This window comes from Ischnura elegans, chromosome 10 (genome assembly GCF_921293095.1).
Source record: "Ischnura elegans chromosome 10, ioIscEleg1.1, whole genome shotgun sequence".
Taxonomy (NCBI): domain Eukaryota; kingdom Metazoa; phylum Arthropoda; class Insecta; order Odonata; family Coenagrionidae; genus Ischnura; species Ischnura elegans.
The window spans coordinates 84,371,996-84,392,099 of NC_060255.1; the positions used below are offsets into that span (position 1 = coordinate 84,371,996).

The 20,104-nt window shown below is 33.9% G+C and overlaps 1 protein-coding gene across 1 annotated transcript in view; it reads left to right on the top strand.

Moving 5' to 3' along the window:
- LOC124166374 (fibrillin-1-like) overlaps positions 1-20,104 on the top strand; it is a 140,030-nt gene that overhangs the window by 88,420 nt on the left and 31,506 nt on the right. The window contains exons 10-26 of the mRNA XM_046543874.1: positions 1,953-2,075; positions 2,321-2,443; positions 3,290-3,538; positions 3,694-3,813; positions 6,317-6,532; positions 7,584-7,783; positions 8,389-8,569; positions 8,690-8,859; positions 9,403-9,907; positions 13,728-13,853; positions 14,426-14,551; positions 15,343-15,468; positions 15,553-15,634; positions 15,968-16,134; positions 16,897-17,090; positions 17,180-17,314; positions 18,400-18,577. Of these exons, the coding sequence (XP_046399830.1) occupies positions 1,953-2,075; positions 2,321-2,443; positions 3,290-3,538; positions 3,694-3,813; positions 6,317-6,532; positions 7,584-7,783; positions 8,389-8,569; positions 8,690-8,859; positions 9,403-9,907; positions 13,728-13,853; positions 14,426-14,551; positions 15,343-15,468; positions 15,553-15,634; positions 15,968-16,134; positions 16,897-17,090; positions 17,180-17,314; positions 18,400-18,577 (3,021 nt within the window). The remainder of the gene's footprint in view (positions 1-1,952; positions 2,076-2,320; positions 2,444-3,289; positions 3,539-3,693; positions 3,814-6,316; positions 6,533-7,583; positions 7,784-8,388; positions 8,570-8,689; positions 8,860-9,402; positions 9,908-13,727; positions 13,854-14,425; positions 14,552-15,342; positions 15,469-15,552; positions 15,635-15,967; positions 16,135-16,896; positions 17,091-17,179; positions 17,315-18,399; positions 18,578-20,104) is intronic.

The window sequence follows — 20,104 nt, forward strand, 5'->3', positions numbered from 1 at the left end:
ACAATTGCCGCTGAAAAGGCCCAGCCGGCACAAACCATCAAATTTCTCGTTGGCAGCTGGATGCCATCCTGATGCAAAGAGTAAGAGTGCATCCTTTCTCGTGGATGCCATCCGTATACCCAACCGCTGCCGAGGGGATGCGGAAGAGAGATACAGCCACACGTAGAGGGATGCTGGGAGGATGCACGAATGTGCTGCCATCTAATGGCCGAAATCTGAACTTAGTCGAAATAATATTTTTGTATTTCTTGTTTGGTTCTCTTTATCTCAGGATTGTTTTAAACAACTCAGGATAAATCAGAGCATGTTTTATTTCATGAGAATAACTTTAATGACTCCGCATAAAACAAGAGACAGGCGAACACTGGACTACATATGAGGAGTACAGGTGTACACAAGACAACATATGAGAACTTCAGTACAACATTGCTATCCATCGGAGTCCAAAACAAAGGCAGGGTTGAAATCCAGGAGAGTAGAGGCCATGAGTGAGCAAGGGTCGATACTGGGAGATTAGTCAAAACCGCTGCAATCGTCAGAATTAAAAAAGGTCACAATAAAACGCATCTAACGCAGCACTCGATCTACAAGGCTCCAACAAGTCGAGAAAGGGAAAGATGGCTACAAGACGGCAAGGTCCATACCTACTGCTGCAGTCAGTGACAGTTCCGTATGTTTGTGTAAATCTTGAATACAGTGAATAATTATAATAATAATAATTCTTAATATTAATAATATTTAATGCAAGAGGATTTGCTGATTTTATAATGTTTAATACTCAGGCATGAGATATGCGACTTGATACATTTCTTCGTTTCTAATTATGTAGCTCTATATATTCTACCTTTTAATTCATATACCAATATGTCATACTTAACTATATACTGGTTGTAGTTTCATCTTTTAAGTACAGTTGATTCCGGTTAAATGGGACATATCGGGACTTGTGCACTTTGCCCCAATTAGGCGAACTATCCTGTATATGAGCATAAACAAACGTTGAAATCATAGACAGAAGACTAAAGAATGTTTATAATGCAACATAAGTTTATTACTCTATTAATTTGTTTAATAAATCAACGAGTTTAGTTAATTTAGTATCATTTTTAAGAATTATAACAATTTAGCTAAAAATATTTTTTGCAGCCTTGGGCGACGCTGAATGAATGTCTTTTAATAAGTCCTATTAAAGAAAAGTCCTATCCTCTTGCGGATAGTACAACAAAGAGAGCTTTCAAAATAGGGCAGGAATAGGAACATTTGTGAAAAATAAGAGTAAATCAAAGGAGGAAAATATTTAAAAAATAGTATTCTGAAAACAAAAAAATTTAATTTTGTTGCGAGTATCGAGTCTATGTCGCCGACTCATGGCCCAATAAAGCGGCATGCTGTCCCAATTAAGCGGAGAATACTCTGGGATATTCCTCTATTGAGTTCTGTTCTTCAAGATCTGCCCCAATTAAGCGGCTGCCCCAAATAACCGGTGGACCCATTAAACGCAATCTACTGTATTAAACTACAACATGAAAAAGATGGCATAGGTGCTCCTAGCAAAGGATGGCAAAAGGATATTTGGTACCTAGTGCATCCTGTCACACATTGCATCCTCGTTGCATCCACTTCACATATAGATGCAGTATGGGCTGTACTGGCTGGGGATCCGCAGTCAGGTGGAGAAAGATCTCAATGACTCCTTGAAGCAATCTAAAATAATGGACTATATGAATAAATTATAATAAATATTTAGAATTATATAAATTATGAACATTATAGGCAATAAAGTTTAAAGTTTGGGTTATCCGTGTTTTCTGTTTAATCGTCGGCTCTCTTGCCTGGATAATTGAGAGGTATCTGTAATGTTATCAGTGATTGGCCATAGATGCAATATATTTAGTTATTCTTTAACTGTGAACTAAAGAATCCAATATTACATGATGATATCTTATTTTCAGATATAAACGAATGCCTGGGATTAGGTTACTGCACTGGAGGGAGATGTATCAATACCCAAGGTAGCTTCACATGCTTGTGCCCTCCAGGTTTTGACACCTCCTCTGATGGGAAATCCTGTATTGGTAAGCTTAAATGTTTATTATCTTTCTATAAACTTTATAAAATTGACTTAGTGTTTATTGACTACATAATTAAAATGAAAGTTATTTTTGGTATTTGAGATGAATTGCATTTATTGGTTGAATCTCTGTTTGTTTGCTGTTTTAGCATTCCAGCTTTAGAAAATGGAGTAAAATTATCATCGAAATTTAATCACATTTTATTTATAAAAACATAGCTCCTTGACATGTTTCTCTTTTAATTTCAGATCATGATGAGTGTAGTGAAACAGGAATGTGTGCCAATGGTCTTTGTATTAATATGGATGGTTCATTCAAATGTCAATGCAAACCTGGGTATGTCCTCTCTTCTACTGGACATGCATGCATAGGTAACCTAATTTTATTTTGATTATGATAATATCTCTTGTAGTTTTTCCTTGTGTGTTTCAAGTTTATTAAGAATATGCTCAAATACAGGAAAACCAAGTGCCAATTTAAGTTTGAAGGAGATTATCTCCAAAACCGGTATTTCAGCACTCTTAGACAATCATCAACTTGACGGTGAACAGATTTTAATTGCGGGAGGGCTAAGCTTGCAGCTTAGTGATTCCATTCCTGTCATGTATGATGACATCATGTTACAGAGAATCGCATGCATTCGAAGGGTTGGGTGTGGTGACATCAGTAGTCGGATAGGGAAAGTTGTTGAAGGTCCGTGACTGACTGCAAGTGGATACCTAATTCCCAGAATTCTGTGATGTCTGTTCATTGATGTTGCTTTTACATATATGTGTTTCAGCTGTGTAGGATTACTTGCTGTTTATGATGTTTTGTTTGTATTTGTTATTTTATTCTGGTGCTGGTACATCCTGTTTCTGGACACATTTACTTATGCCAATAAGTTAGCTCAACATAATTTTTCAAATTTAAGTATACTGGGACTAGCCACGGTGATAACTTTTTATGATTTTTTTTATTACCCGTTATTTTTTTTCGCATAATTTTTAAAAGTTTATCAGAACTCAAAAATTTCAAATTGCGGAATTCTTGTGAAATTTTATTTCAAATGAAGTTAATTCATTTAAGATAAGTGTAGTGAATTCAACCTCTTTCTTCCGTTATTGAAAATATTTAAGTTTTCCTTAGCTCCATAGCATTTTTTTCAGATGATACTACTGTTTAGTTGTCAAGAGTCCATGTGTCATTTATTTTCATCCATAAAATTTTATTTTCAGATGTTGATGAATGCTATGAAAACCCAAGAATCTGTCTTAATGGTCGATGTGATAACATCCCTGGTTCATATCGCTGTACTTGTCAACCTGGCTTCACAGCCTCTTTAGATGGAGCATTTTGCGTTGATATGGATGAATGCTCTGAAACTGGCATGTGTGAGAGTGGCAGGTGTATTAACATTGATGGCTCATTCAAATGTGTTTGTGATTCTGGTTACAAACTGGCACCTGACCGGAAAAAATGTGTTGGTAAGTAATTGTATTAGAATTTAATTAGAGCGCATCATATTGCTGCTTCTATAGTTTCATTGCCATGGGATAAATGATCCATATATTAAGGGTAACTTGTGTATTTTATTGTATTTTTAAATTATAATTGTGTGTACTTTTGAAAACTCTTACAGATATAAATGAATGTCTCAGCAATCCATGTCGGCATGGCACCTGCACGAATACTCCTGGAAGTTTCAAGTGTGATTGCTTACCAGGCTTCAATATTGGACCTGATGGGCGAAGTTGTTTGGGTAATATATTTTTCATTTTATCTCCGTATTTATTGTATCATATCCTGAATTTTCACTCATACTCTGTATGTTTTTGAATTTCCAATACTGTATTTCCCTGCCATCACACACTCAATTATATTAGTTTTATCTTTTCAACCAGATCTATTTTTTCTTTGATTGGCTATCATAATTTGTGATAGAATTCCCCACCAAAAGTGACGAAGTATTGAGTTTAGAAAATTTTTATATTTCTTCAGGAAAAAATATTTTTCAGCCATTTTTTAAGTGAGATGTTTTTCCGTTCAAGCATCTCTACTTTTTCAATGTTGGGGAATATGGTTTTTTAATGATTAATTAAATCAAATTTTAATAATCACTTTCACTGTTATTTCCCTGCTGTACAATAATGATACCTTCACTGCAAAAGTACTCGACAATCGCCCACCGAATCAAAGCGGCTCATTTAGGAGCCCAACAATACACATACGCTCAGCTGGCAATAGCAGGAGTACAAATACCAAAATCAATTACAGTTAATTCTTCTCGCCAAAACTGAAATGGCTTAACCGATTTGGCTAATTTTGGTTATAAAATATTTGTGGATGTCCAAACTATTGAAGTTCCTTCTTTCAACCACGTCATGGATTATCAAATCATTGTCTTACAGATAATTATCTCTACAAATAAGTGCCTACCTGAAATTTTTTTAGGTCAGTACCATTTGTGGCTTATCTCTATTAACCCTTTTAGTGTGGCACGCCGATATATCGGCTTTTACCGCTCGGCTGAAAAGTGGGGCGCGCCGATATATCGGCTTTTACGTTATTGTTGTTAAATTTGAGGGCATTGAAATTAAAAAAACTTATGTATCAGTAAACGTATAAAAATGTTGTGATTATTGTCCAATTTAATCTCATTAATAAAAAAAAACACTTAAAGATATCTAAAAAATTAACTATATAATGTTTATTTTTCCTAGTTGTTACATTTTATTAAAATGCCCTCCGCATTTTTCGACTATACCCCAGGAAGAAGGATAGCACTAAAAGGGTTAAATAAATTTCTTAATTCAAATTAATATAATATCTACATTAAATGCATCTCAGTTACAACACGGTTCATCAATTGAAAGCTTATAGATAAACTATATTTTTTCATTTTTTGTGGTGAGTTAACAATTAAGGATGATGAATTCCTTTTTAAACTACTGTTATTTTTTTAGCATCGGCCAAAAAGTGTTAAGAATCATTTCCCATCCCAGAAACTAATGAGCCTAATGGATCTGGAGGTTGTGCAGTTTGTGGCAATTTTGCTTTTCCACCAGCTCAGTATAATCCAGTACATCCAGTGCTGTATATTAGCGACATACAATATTGACAAATGATTTTCATTTCCCCTCTTGTTACTTATTTGTCGGCACAATTATCTTACCCAACCGTAGTTGAATCCTACTCGTTCCAGGGTCACAGCAGTACTGCAACTGCAGAAATGATTAATTTCGTTATGTCGTGCTTGCTGTTGTTGTGTTTGATGGTACGAAGTCGTTGTATTCTTAGCCAATCTGCTTCATTTTCAGTCACTCTATAACAAAATTTTGTCATACCAATATGACTATCATAATTATCTGTCTCTCAATGGTCATTAGTAGGGTTAGCACGTAAGGTATCTCATTTCATTTAATTTGAGGACCTAAGTTATGTTGTCTTCTCTTTGGCACTGTAAATAATTAAGGAAAAGAAAGTTCTCTTTCACTTTGCTGTAAATAGTGTTGCTATGTCAAACTACGTTACTGAATGTCTTAACAGAAACAGTAAACGGTTAATAACGAAATTAGCTTTAAATTAGTGAAAAAAATATCGCGCACTAAATTCGTGAATAAATTATGACAGACGAACTTTTTAACGACTTCATCAAAGGATTTATTTTGTGAATAAACTTAGAAAGAGATTTCAAACTACCTTAACAATACTGATGATTGTCAAGGGTAAACCAAAAACGCAAAAATTTCAGTATTTTTATGAATGTTGTTTCAAATTTCTCTGTAAACCATGTGGAAAACGAAAATCAATTGCAAGAATAAGAATGTGCATTTATTTTTCTTTCCAATGGTGTACATTTCAACTATATGTAACCATTATCACTAATTTAAATATGCAAAAGAAAAAAGGTCTGCAGGCATTTATAACTAACTTTACATATATATCCTATGGAAATCGGTCAGGGTCCTTTCCAGGGCCTCATAGGTACCGCATCATAATATTCTCACCGATTAAATCTTCCCTGAACTTTCACGAACATTTTAAAACCATACTTAGCCAAATCAGTCCAGCATTTCACGATTTTTAGCGAGACTAACGGACAGCAATGTATTTTTATTATACATATATAGAAGATATATATATATGTGTATATCGCTGTACATATTTGATTTAGTGGTGTATGAATTTTTCATACCCTTCTCTTAGTTTTTTATTTGTGCTGCCAGAAAAACTGATGAAAACTTTTACTATTTGTTCCATAGATTCAAGGAGAGATCTTTGTTATGCTCAGTTCAAAGATGGCCAGTGTTCCAACCCTGCCTCCACCCCAGTGCCCAAATCAAGTTGCTGCTGCTGCACAGTTGTTTTGGGCCAGCCAATGGGATGGGGAACCCCGTGCCAGGCTTGTCCAATGCTGGGAACATCAGATTTTGATGCCCTATGCCCTCATGGTCCAGGAATGACTTACAATGGGGATGGTAAGTGTCATTGGGTTACAATGTAATATTGTTTCTTTAGCTGTTATGATTGATCTATCACTGATGGTGAACTCCATTTGCATGCTGTTTGAAAGAATAAGGGCTGCTAAACAAAATGATTTTGTCAGATATTTTTTTAGCCAATTTGATAATCAAGAGGGAATTTTTGCATGCTATCTGGATTTTAAATAGTACATACCTATTCCATGAAAATTCCACAAAACTAAAAATAAACATGTCTGGAGTAAAAAAAATATCCAACTATCTTTAAACTGATTCTCATACCAATAACTGTCTGTATTCCAAAGAAAGTTGAACTGAATTCACCTGGAATCCAACTGTAAATGGAGATGTCAAATCTATTGTGAAAATAGTGTTGACTGCCACATTCAAATGGTGTTATGTGTTATGAATTCCAGAAGTATTTCAGTATTAAAACTCAATCCATAGCTTTTATCTTGAATTGCATTCTAAAAATTTTAAAATCAAAAATAAATCTTGTCATATCTTAAAATAATATCTGTGTTTTTAAGGAAAAATAGCTGATAGGGACTTTTGTTGTTGATGTATTTATGATTCACACATATTATAGGTCTATTTGATGATACCTAATACCTAAACTCTGGAAAGTTCCTCATTATTAAGGGAACCCATTGTTGCAGACATTGTTCCAAAATCACTTCTCTTGTTACGGTAACTCATTATTATGGACATATGTAATAAAAAAATTGCCTATTTTTTCAATCATACATTGAATATGGTGGAGCATTTTGGGAATTGAATTGAGGTCCGATAACTATTACTGGTTGTGTAACTGAGTATCACACTCTCGGTTGGTAGTGTTGCTAAAATAACCAAGAAGCAGATTTAGCCAGAAATAAACTCTGTGCTCCCTAGGATAGTGTGGATTTAATGTATCATATTGCAAAGAGGAATTTGAATGATTAATTACATCTGTGCTACTTCCTTATTCTGTATTGCATAGTTAGAAGTGGATACAACTTTTATTTTTAGTGCAAATATAATGCTATGTAATCAATTTTGTCCACAGATATAAATGAATGTGCCCAAAATCCTAACATATGCCAAAATGGAGCGTGTGAAAACCTCATTGGCACATACCGTTGTATATGCAATCCTGGTTATGAAGTCGATAGCACTGGAAAAATATGTACTGATATCAACGAATGTGAAATGGAAGAACTTGTGTGCAGTGGTGGTCAATGCAAGAATACTCCTGGAAGTTTTCAGGTATTTTGAAAAACTTGTTCTATGTCATTGATTACATGATATGTAAGTGCAATGGTTGCACCAGTAACAATAAATTCTGTAAATAGTTGAATGATTTCTCCATGAGGCCTGATTTATATTCAGAATCCCACAATGTAGATGTGTGCTATATTATTGTGAATGATTTAACCTTTCAAGGGTACCTTTAAATATATAGCATGCAATCTATTGGTGTGCACAATGCAATGTCCCTGTCCATCCAAATCCTGTCGTCATGTGTCAAACATTTTCATGAGGTATCTTTATAATTCCCTTTCTAGGATGTAATCACTACCATTATTGTGGCCTTCTATGTTTTCTTATAGGTATTTTTTAGGAATATTATTATGCTGAAAAGTGTTACGTTATCTAGTCATTATTTGATGTCTCCCAAAGTAAAGCATGCTGGGTGATGTGAATACTTCTGATTGCATATAAAATCACACTGGAGGCATGGAATTAACTGGATACCTTTACTTGGTTGCACACCCTTGAGGGTTAAACCTAATTAGCTTAGTAAAGTTTTCATGAATCACTCTTGTCTTTTATTTTGGCGTTCCATGCTAATACATTTTTTTTGACATCAGTGCATCTGTCCTACTGGATCGCAACTCAACAGTTACAATCGAATGTGTGAGGACATTGATGAGTGTCGAACTCTTGGCAGTGATGCTTGTGTTGATGGCCATTGTATCAATACTCGTGGATCTTATGAGTGTGAATGTGGCCCTGGATCCATTTTGGACAACACTGGCAGGATATGCATTGGTATGTAGTTGTTATTTTGATTAAATGTAGTTGTTGTTAAAACTGAAATGTTAGCTTAGAAGTGGAATGATCTGGCACTTATTTGAAATTTACTCTCATGCATCATCCTCTTCAATTTAGATAACCGACGTGGATCTTGCTGGACTAGGTTTGTGGATGGTCGATGTGAAAATGATTTAGCAAGGTTGACTCTTAGGTCAGAGTGTTGCTGCTCCATAGGCTTGTCTTGGGGAAGTCCCTGTGAAATTTGCAATCCTCATGAGTGTGACTGCAATATAGGGTATGCAAAGGTATGTTGAATTTCTTAATTTGAGCTTCTAATTGAAACTTTTATAAAAAAAATACTACATAAAAACTGTTTCTATAAGTGGAGTGCACACATATCCGACCATTTTCTAAACTAGTTCATGTTTTTGAATTTTTACTTAATCTTGCTCCAATGCATAAAATTTTAATTTTTTTCTTTTCATATTAGCTGTCTCAATTTCCAAAATCATGTGTGGTGCATATTAAAAAAAACATTTTTGTGGCCAATATATTTTTTCAACAATTTTTCTCTAAAATGTCCATTTTTTTCTATTTTTGATGAATTCAAAAATCCATAGCAAATATTGACTCAGTCTAGTGATTTGAATGAACATTCAGTTAGTTTGGTGTTTCTTTATATCTTTAGAAATTTTTCTAATTCAGTTTTATTAAAATTCATGCCTCTATTTAAAAAAAAATATTTAATTTTAATTTTTTGAAATTTGCTAGTAATTCAGAGTTTGGACATTATATATATCAATTAGTATTCTGTTGTTGTGTGTTGCTAATGACAAATTTCTCTATAGGTGGATGGAAAAACATGCACAGACATAAATGAATGCGACTTGGACCCCACTATTTGCAAGGGTGGGGGAACTTGCGTCAACACTGAAGGCTCTTTCATGTGTGCGTGTCCCCCTGGCTTGGTATTAGATGCAACCAAGACAAGATGTCTTGACAACCGTGAGGAGATGTGCTTCTTGGAGCACCGCCATGGAGTCTGCCGTGCTCCACTTGGTGGTTTTCACAGCAAGGCCACGTGCTGTTGTACTCTAGGCAAAGGGTGGGGTGGTGCTGGGCTGGCTGGAGATGGAGATGCCAGATCTTGTGAAGCATGTCCGCGTGTGGGTTCGGAAGCTCATACTGAGCTCTGCCCAAAAGGTGTTGGCATAGTTGAAAGAAAGGATGTCAATGAGTGCACTGTGTTCCCTGGAATGTGTGAAAATGGTCGCTGCAAGAACACAGTTGGAAGTTTCTCATGCCGGTGCAACCAAGGATATGCTTTGGATGAAGATGGAGTTTCTTGCATTGGTAAATTCCCTTGTTCTTAAAATCCCAATCCATTCAATTTCAAGAATTAATGGTAAGGAATTTCTTCAGGCTAATAAGCTTGGATGACAAAGACTTGCTTCATTTTTCAAGCAAAAAATCATTATTTCAATAAGAGAATGTATCTATCCGATTGGACTGGTCTTTTTTGGTAACGAATTACTCTTTTAATACTTGTACTTTCACTTTGAAATCTTCAGGGTGTATCAGGTTTCCCCTGATTTGTAAAATTTCCCCCAGTCCCTGGCCATTATGCCTGTTTGTCAAATTTGAAACTTTTCATCATCTTTATTTCAAATTTATTTTTATATAAGTACTTGATATTCAGGAAAATATTAACTAAGGTCTACCTCATGTATCCTGAAAATTTTCAAGATGATAGCACAAGGTTTAAACAAGTAATATTTCACCAGTGACGACTTCTATTAGCAGATTATTAGGAAGTTTTGGGGGAATTTCGGGTGCGCCATGCAAAATGAACTAACTCCCTCGACGGTCAATTTGCTACTACAGCTTTATTAGGGGAACAACACACAATGCCATCTACTGATACGTAAAGGACATAAAACAAATTAAATGTGATGTATGTATAGTGCCGCCAACATTGTTTACGTTTTGCTTTAACAATATGTTTTCACTGTAACAACCAGGAATGACAAAATATGAGAGGATAAGTGGGAAAGATGGGTCCTCGTAAGAGAGGTCAGTTGGCAGTTGGTAGTTCAACATTTTTCAAAGTGTTTTCATGTCCTGGGCTAATGGCTGAATTATTTTTATGAGGTACTCAAAATTTCATATAAATAAAATGAGAAGTATACAAGTGTTTGCGCATTAGCCACCTAAGCAGCAATCAATATCCCAGCAACATCCAGACAACATTTTCTGCATTAACATATGACATCGGTGCAATATCCATGTTAATCCAATTAATGTTGTATGAATATCCATCCAAAGGACCTGCCAAACAACATTGTAGCAATGCACTAAAGTAGATATGGAGGTCTATATTACAACATCTCTTAGATATCTTCTTAAAATCTTAGTAGAAAGTAGATAATGTAGTATGAATGAGTAGTATGAGTAGATAATGGGTGTGATTCTTATGGTTTTCGGTTATCCCCAACATACAGGCAAAATATTTTTGCTCTTCAAATCTCTACAGAACTTATACTACCTATACTGTTTGAAATGGCAATTTTTTATATCACCGATATTACAACATGGAAGTGTGTAATTCTTTTTACAACTCATGGTGGATGTTACAAATAGGATATCTCAGTAACGTTTTTTAAATATCCATTGTTAAATAACAAAGTATTTTGGATGTATCAACCTTATATAGATATCTGGTGGTTATCGCTGCTACTTGGGCAATTACAGATCATGAATTTATAAAATATCTTGTACAAATTATTATGGTGTTTCTTTTAATTTTTACATAGATAGTTTGAAGAATGAATCTTTGAGGTTAAGTAGACTGCCTTGTCATATTTTGAAGGAAATGATTCTAAATTTTTCCATTCGAATGATACAGATAACACATCAAATTTCAATCAAGCATACTCTCCTTCAAGGAAATATTTGTTAGTCATGGGAAAGAATACATCAAGTGATGAGTGACTAATGAAATTATCCTAATCTGGTGTTGAGATTTGGGCATGTGCTGTACATGAAGAGGGCATGTGCTGCACAAGATAGGAAACCTAATACATTTCATATTCCATTATTTTTTCTTTATTGTAATGTGATAATCATGACACTACTAAGTGTGTGATTAGAATTTGCCCCCTTTATAAGACTTATGTAATTGATGAGAAGTCTATATCCGAATAGCAATTAAAATAGTTAGTGCAACTTGTAGTCAGTCTGTTAAGGCCAATTTACACGGAGCATGTCATTGCACAGGTTACCACTGAAAACATTTTTGAAATTGCGAGAATGCAAGCTCGGTATTAGACTATTTAGATTTATTTAGCTTTTGACTATTTAGACTGTGCCTATTTACATACCTCAGATTCTGCAATGACTCACTCTGTGTAAAACGGCCTTTACAATGAGTATGCATTCATTCGCGGATGATAATTTATTTCGTGTTGAGGGTTGCCTACATTTCAGGAGTTTATTTATGGGTTGCCTACATTCAAGGATAATTAATTTGATCTTTTTATAGTACATAGATGCATATCTATGCTCTCCGAATATTTTACTCTTTGCCTTTTATTCGTACAAATATTCAGTGTCTCCATCAATGAGTTAACTTTATTTATAGTTGTAAATGCATGGTTAACTCATTTCGAAGTTAAATAAAAGTGCTTATTTTTATTTTCTGCAATTATAGGAATGTGGTTATTAATTCACCATTGTTTAGTGATATGAAGTTTTATTCCAAAAAGAATTCTTTTAATGCAAAGATTTGATGATTGTAAGTTCTTATCAGTGACTAAACTGCAAATACTTAAATGACAGCAAATTCTTCATTTTCTGTCATTTATTTGACTCACTCAAAACAGATTTTTTTTCAATGGAATCAGGACTAGAGGTGCTAAGAAAAAATGATGCTGAAGCATAAGTAAATATTGATCATAAAATAATATTGAATGGGCTATCTTTCTCTTTCATTTTTCTATACGGGCTTTTTTTAATTAAAGGTGTTTATCATTTGCCTCTTAGCTGCTCAATGTATTATGTAATAATAATAATAATCTATATTGTCCCATTGGTTATATAAGTACAAAGTAGGGGTTGATCAGAGTAAAAAAATAATGAATAAAAAAGGAGAATTAAGCCTACAAAAAATAAATTACTTTTTAAAATACTGTTTACAAAAATCTATCCTTCAAAAATTTATCAAAGCTGTGGTTAAATTTAGGAGTAAGCAGTTCTTTTAATTTATTTGTAAAGAGATTGGCTAAACTCTATATTGACTTTGGAATCTTATTATAGATCATTAAGGCTGAGTAATGAGGACCTCTCTTGCATATGCTTATCGGCTTTTTATTATTATTGTTTATAAACATTTATTGGCATAACTTGTTCAAGAAAAAATTTTTAGAAAATGAAATGGAGTGCTTGTAGACTTAAAAATGCCATTAATCTGACCAAAGGGATGTCAGCCATTTCACAACATTAATGGTTGTTCATGTTGCAATGGTAGCACTCAGGTTTGCATATTTTATGAACCGTTTGGCTACTTTAAAAGATCTTCTGAGTAAAGTCAGTGGTTTTCTTGGATAGAATACCTCAAATTTTAAAACATTCTTTTATGAAAATTTCATCTTAATTTTATGTAACAATAGACACTTTGAAATGTTCTTCGACGAGGTAAATAACGTAAAAAAAACCTAGGTTGGGCAGAATCACAGAACACACTAAAAAAAGAAAAAAACACTCACAGTAAGTACTGAATTTTCGGTGGCGTGGCCACCTTCCTCAGAGTTAGGTAGGAGACTGTAGGTAAAGGATAGCCGAGGGAAGGGGAAATAGTGGGGAGGTAGGGTCCAAAGAGGGGCAAAAGAGTGAGCCGAGGCAATTAAGGGATTATCGGTTGATATTTATTTTTATATATTTATATTATTTTTATATATTTATATTTAGTTGATATTTATATTTATTTTTGGTGGCCACGCCGTTTTTTATCTTTTTTTAGTGTGTTCTGTGATTCTGCCCAACCTAGGGTTTTTTTTACGTTATTTTATATAACATTATGATACAAATAAAGTTTTAAAAAAGTACAGCAATGTGTGTATCAATATGGTTTTTCTTTATTGTGTTGCTCATTGTGAGTTTTATTCTCTCTTTGTAGATATTGATGAATGCAACATCATGCATGGAGTGTGTGGTGATGGAACTTGCCGTAATACACCAGGCAATTTTATTTGTGACTGCAATGAAGGCTATGAGAGCACTATGATGATGCAGGTGTGCATGGGTAAGAGTTCTCGTTAATGAGGCAAGGTGTGAATCTCAGCATATTGTGCCGGAAAAGGCTCTAAAATCCTTTAGGAGATCTAATTTCACCTTTTTTGAAAACTATGTATTCTTATGAAATCAATCATTTTATCTCTTTTTAGAGTGCTATTATATCTTCAGAACATTTGGTCCTTTCATTTTCTAAATAAAATGATATTTTCCATGTTTGTATCTTGCCTTTTTCTTTCTGTTTTCATACTACATTGTTCTATGATCTTCAATTTATGCGATCAAATTTAAGCTTTTTATTATCAACATGTATTTTTCCTTTTCTGTCCTATATACCACTTGATGATGGTGATTCACTTATCAACATGCCTTTTGGGCTTCAGCTTTTCAATTGCTATTCATTACGGTTCTCACCTTACGGTACACCATATGGTACACTCTTCCTGGAGTTAGTAATAGACTCTCACTCATACTCACCCCTTCAGCATTTTTCTTCTATATACCATGACTATTTTACTGTCCAATTTTTAATGATAATTTTAATTTAATTCCTTTGTAATTTTAAAACATGTTTTATTTTAGATATTGATGAATGCAAACGAATACCAGGAATTTGCAGAGGAGGTACGTGTGTAAATACGCCTGGAAGTTTTCGATGTGAATGTCCTGTTGGACATGAACTTGCACCTGATAAGAAGTCATGCAAAGGTAAGGTTTTTTAATTGCATCTCATGATCTTCTTATGGGATTACCTTGGTAATTAATCATGATTTTGAAGATTTTTAGGATAGATAGTTACTGATCAGCCTTAATTTCCACGTTATATAAATTATAAATAAAAAACTAATTGCTATACATATGCAGATTTTTACCTAACAGCTACACAGATATTAGTAGAATTTCCAAAAAGTTATGTACATGTGTGAGTTATTTCAAAAACCCCACAAGATATGTGGGAAATAAGTTTCCACCACAGATTAAAGTAAGGGTTTCTAAGAACCATCATCTGTAGCTGCATGATCCATGTTATTGTTTCCCAGTTTCCATTTTGTAGGTCTGTGCTTGAGGTGTCTTTCTAGCATTTCAGATTGTGCTGCATGATCAGGGTACTGTGTCATGCAGCATTTACCTCCCTGGCAGCTTGTGTGTGATACAACTGTGTGCTATAGTGTCTGACAATCTAGTTTTCCTCTTGAATCTTTGCGAACCATTTTCCCAGATAAGTGATTGTTCATCCATGCATCATCCATCATGCAACTTGTGCTCTATTGCGCAAAGGAAATTTATTTTCTACTTATGTATTTTGTAAGGCTCTTGAAATAACTTGTACGTACATTTTTTTGTAATTCTATCAATTACTGTGTAGTTGGTTAATAAAAATGTACTTATAAATAGTTATCAGTTTCTTCTGTCTAATTTAATTTGAATTAACATTCATATGTTTATGTAAATTTATATTAATATCCCCAGGCTATAATATGCATTTGTTTATTTCACAGATATTGATGAATGTTCTCGAACAAGTGGAATATGTTCGAATGGGGTTTGTGAGAATATGATGGGAACTTATCAGTGTGTTTGTAACGATGGATACCAACAGACTGGCCAAAAATCTCACTGTGAAGGTAATCCATTTAATTCCATGGCTCATTTTTTGTATCTATTTTAGATATGTGGATTGCTAAATATTGTCCTTGTGCTTTTAACAGATGTAGACGAGTGCCAAGTTGGAAATGGTGGTTGTGATGATGTTTGCGTTAATACTCCTGGAAGTTTTTCATGTGCTTGCAGGTGAGCAATACATATTGTTCTTGATAGTTATATTAATCCACTAATTTTTTCTGCCAAAATTTAGAATTAGAGTAGGTAATATTTGAATGTAATAAGGTATCATTAGTTATTATTATGATGAACTTTCATTGGAAAAAATTATTTTAGAATGGTAATTCATAGTCCTACTCCTCAAGACATTTAAAAATTAATAACTTTAAGTGGAGTATTACATACTATTTTTGCATATATATAACCTTATTTTGACGTAGAGTTGTAAAAAATACGGAGGAATAATAGATAACTATATGTGCCTCAGGGTAAAGTTATCATGGTTTCTTTCCCTTTTTTTAGTACTGGCTATATGCTACTTTTAGATGGAAGAACTTGTACAGATGTGAATGAATGCAAGGAAAATCCTAGGGCATGTAACGGTGGAAAGTGTTCTAACACCCCTGGAAGCTTTTCATGCAAATGCATTGAAGGTTTGCGAGCTGCACCCGAAGGAAACACATGTTTAGGTAAGCCTCAGAAATGTAGTTTAGTAAAGTAATGGAAAGATGGTTAATTTTTGTTGCTGTCAATATTAGCTGTTACTGCATTTCTATGTTATATTCTGAATTTCCTCATTCATTTTATAAATCATAATTGTTTAAAACTAATCTTGCTTGTCCATCCCAGCATTTTGATGGCTCCCATATGTCTAAGAATTATTTTTGTGATCCAAAAATACCTTTTTAGTCTTATTCTTTCATATACCACCTATTGCTAGAGAAACTCCAGCAAAGAACCTGTGTATTCTATTTATATTGATCTATCTACATATATTCAAGTCATATAGGTTACTTGTTACTTTGTGAAGAAACTGAAAATAAAAATTCTAATGGTAAGATGTTAGCTAAGATTTTAAGTTACTATACTAGGTAGTTAATCTTCCCTGCCAGACTTCTTTCTTTGGCTCACCCATCTATCATCAGCACTGAAAATACCACTGACATCAAATGCCTCTACTTCGTAATCAACCTATGAAGTGTACTATCACACATAGCCACTCTGTGACTTCCCAGCTATGTTATTTGCAGCAAATCAGACTCTGTTTACAGATCAATGAAAAGCAGTAAACACTGGTAATGACCCTGAGCTTGAAATTTTCCATTTGTATGTATGTTTTTCTTTGAGTTGCATGACTCCAATGTATCAGCCAGTGATTTTTTGTCGGCTGTGGGATTGACTCAATCCTTCCTGTACTAATTTAGTTAATTGATTCCATTATTCATTTGCAGATGTTGACGAATGTGAAATGAATCCACGCATTTGCCAAAATGGTGAGTGTGATAACACCCTTGGATCTTTTATTTGCCGTTGTGAGGATGGTTATTCTGTCAAACCAGAGGATGGTCATGGTTGCACTGATGAAGATGAATGCCTGCTTGACATTCATAATTGTGATCCAAATGCTGAGTGTATGAATACACAGGTAAAATTCTTTTTGTACGTATATACTTTCATAATCTCAGCGAGGATTTCATCATTGGAGCATTTAACGAGAAATTTTGAAATTTTCAGGGTTCTTATGATTGTCGGTGCCTCAAGGGATTTACAGGAAATGGAATAACCTGCAGAGATGTAAATGAGTGTTTGATTAACAATGGAGGCTGTGATGAAAATGCTCAGTGTGTTAACACTGATGGATCTTTTAAGGTGAGATTTAATCTATAATTTTACTCTTAAAAAATACTTAACTTTATGTGCCAATGTGCCCTTAAAACCAATTTTTCGACTAGCGTTGAGCCTGAGTCAAGTTTTCCTATAACTCACAAGTTTTCAGTTTCAGTTATGTCACAATGCTATATTTTATGTGTTTTGCAAAATAATACATTCACAGGTGTAATTAAATTCCTGATTAACTTTCTAATGGTCAGTAATGTGATGAATATAATGTACTGCTTAATTTTGTACTAAATTCAACAAAGCGTGCTATTAAATGAAGTAATTCTTTCCTGGCAAATTAATTTCATTATGTCTTTTCAGGATTTTCACTGGTTTATTTCGTTTTACATATATTAAGGTTTCAATGAACGACTTGCCCATTGTAGAACCGATGGAATTGCATTATAAAGAAAATAAAAATTATAGTTTCATTTCAACCATATTTTGTTCTGTCAAAATAATTCTTTTTCCCTGATTATGATGGATGAATTGTCCATTGAAATTGGTGGTATACAACAAATTAATCTGGTGGAAATCCTGAGAAGACTTTACGCAAGCTTATCAATGTTTTAAGGATTATAAGATTAGATGATTGTGGAGCATATAATTGTAGCTCTATTCTTGTTAACACACAGGTAATATAAATCAAAGACAATATATTGATTATGGTGGTATGAATGGGCCCTTACGTGCTACGGTTCATAATCAGTAGTAATTCTATTTAGTATATAATATATTAAATACTGTTTCATGCTAGATTTACACTCCATTTTCCAATTTTTTAACGTCATTTTGTCCTAAATTCCAGAATTCTATCTTTAAGCCTTAAGGCTTCTTATGCACCTTAACTTAAGAATAAGTTTGCTCTCAGGATTACAACTTCTAGATTTCCTAAAATGTTTGAAAGTGATATTCTTTTTACATTTTATGCATTTTTGATTAAAGGTTATGAATTCTTTTTCTAATTTATTTCTGTCAAAATTGTTAAAAAAATTAAAAAAATATGACTCAGGTTCGATGATTTTGTTAATTGCAGATGTATATGAAATGACAATTATTGTGCTATCTCTCTGTAGTGTGTCTGTGATTCAGGATTCAGAGGTGATGGGCGTTCTTGCATGGATATCGACGAGTGTTCAGACAACCCTGAACTCTGTGAAAATGGCCATTGCCTCAATTATCCTGGATCTTTCCGATGTGAATGTGAGATGGGATTCATGCATCCTAGCGAGATGAATGAGCAGGCTTGTATTGGTAATTTTTTATCATTTAATTTCTCAATGCATTTAACTCATATCTTTGTAATTACCATATGATAATATTTTACTTTTTAAAATTACAGAAATTATCTATTTTCTAGCGATTCACAATGAGAAGATTTCAAAATTAATTTGCTCATAGTTAGTATGTGGGTGAAAATTGGTGATATAAAATGAAGACTATTATTATTATTGAAATTACCCACCATAAAAAATTTGGTACTTCTTAACACTTTCACTCCAGAGCCTCGCAGAGGGAAATTCTTCCACAACATGAGTCCCTTGAAAATTTTTTGCTCTCTCCAATACCAAGCTCTCTTTCATCGACTCCTTCACATTACGAGACCATAGTCAACTGAGTGAAATAGCTGCATTTTATATTAACACATATTTGTTACTCCCACTGATTTTTCAAGTATAAAATTCATTCCCTGTGTTCTTCTGAGCATAAAGAAACTTTTAAACGAAGTTCTAGCAGTCATATTGATGGATTTAGTATGTTTATGTTCCATAGCGACTGATTTGGAATTGAACAGAACTCCATTTAATTTTAAGCTAGAACTCTGTTGATATAAATGATTTTGAAGAAATTTCCATGTGATTAGCGAAAAAGGAAGAATTCATTTCTAACTTTAGATTTATAAGATAAGCTACTAATATTTTTTTGGAAAAAACATCTCGAATAACATTGGGTGACCGTATGAAGGGGATGCGAAGGGGTCAATATGAGCAGGCGACAAAGGGGCTGGGCTCGTGCTACATTGGGTCTTGAGGGGCGACAACGTAGCTTGGTCTATTATGTCTGCGGTATTCACTTTCCTCCACCCTATGCCACTCATGCGCAGCTTTCGTTCGTTTGCATCAGAAAATTGATGCCGCACATATGCGGCTTTCCTTCTTTTCTGAAGTATATCCTCACCACGAATGTGCGGCATTCGGCGGGAAAGGGTTAATTACCCTTATTTATGTATTTTTTGTGCAGTTCCATTGTAATGTTATTAGCCTTTCATTTTATATAAAGCTGTCTTTGAAAAAAGCTTTATGATTGATTATTTTTTTTCTATTTTGCAGTTATTCATGACATCTGATTTCAATTGGCATAATTTGTGTAATTGGTATTTTAAGTATATTTAAAATAAAAAAATATGTTTATTTAAAGTAAGTAACGATAATAATATTGTATGCGCTGAGTGATAATTTTGAAAACTGGTGATAGAAACCACCTAAACTATACCATGAAAGGTTTTAAAAAAAGTGCATTTCAGGGAAGTAATGTTGGATGCAGAATGTTCAGGATACAGGTTCATTTTATGTTTTGCTGATAAATGATTTGTCTACTGAAATTCTTGATATTGGCTCATTGTATTGAGAGATATTTTACTTACATTGAGCTCTAACGTATAATGTGCTCAAATGATAGCCAACTATACTGGCATGGTATTTTGGTTGATTATCAACTAATTGAACTTATTTTTTCCGTTGCTGTATATGTAAATGATATTATACATTTTTTCAGCTTTGC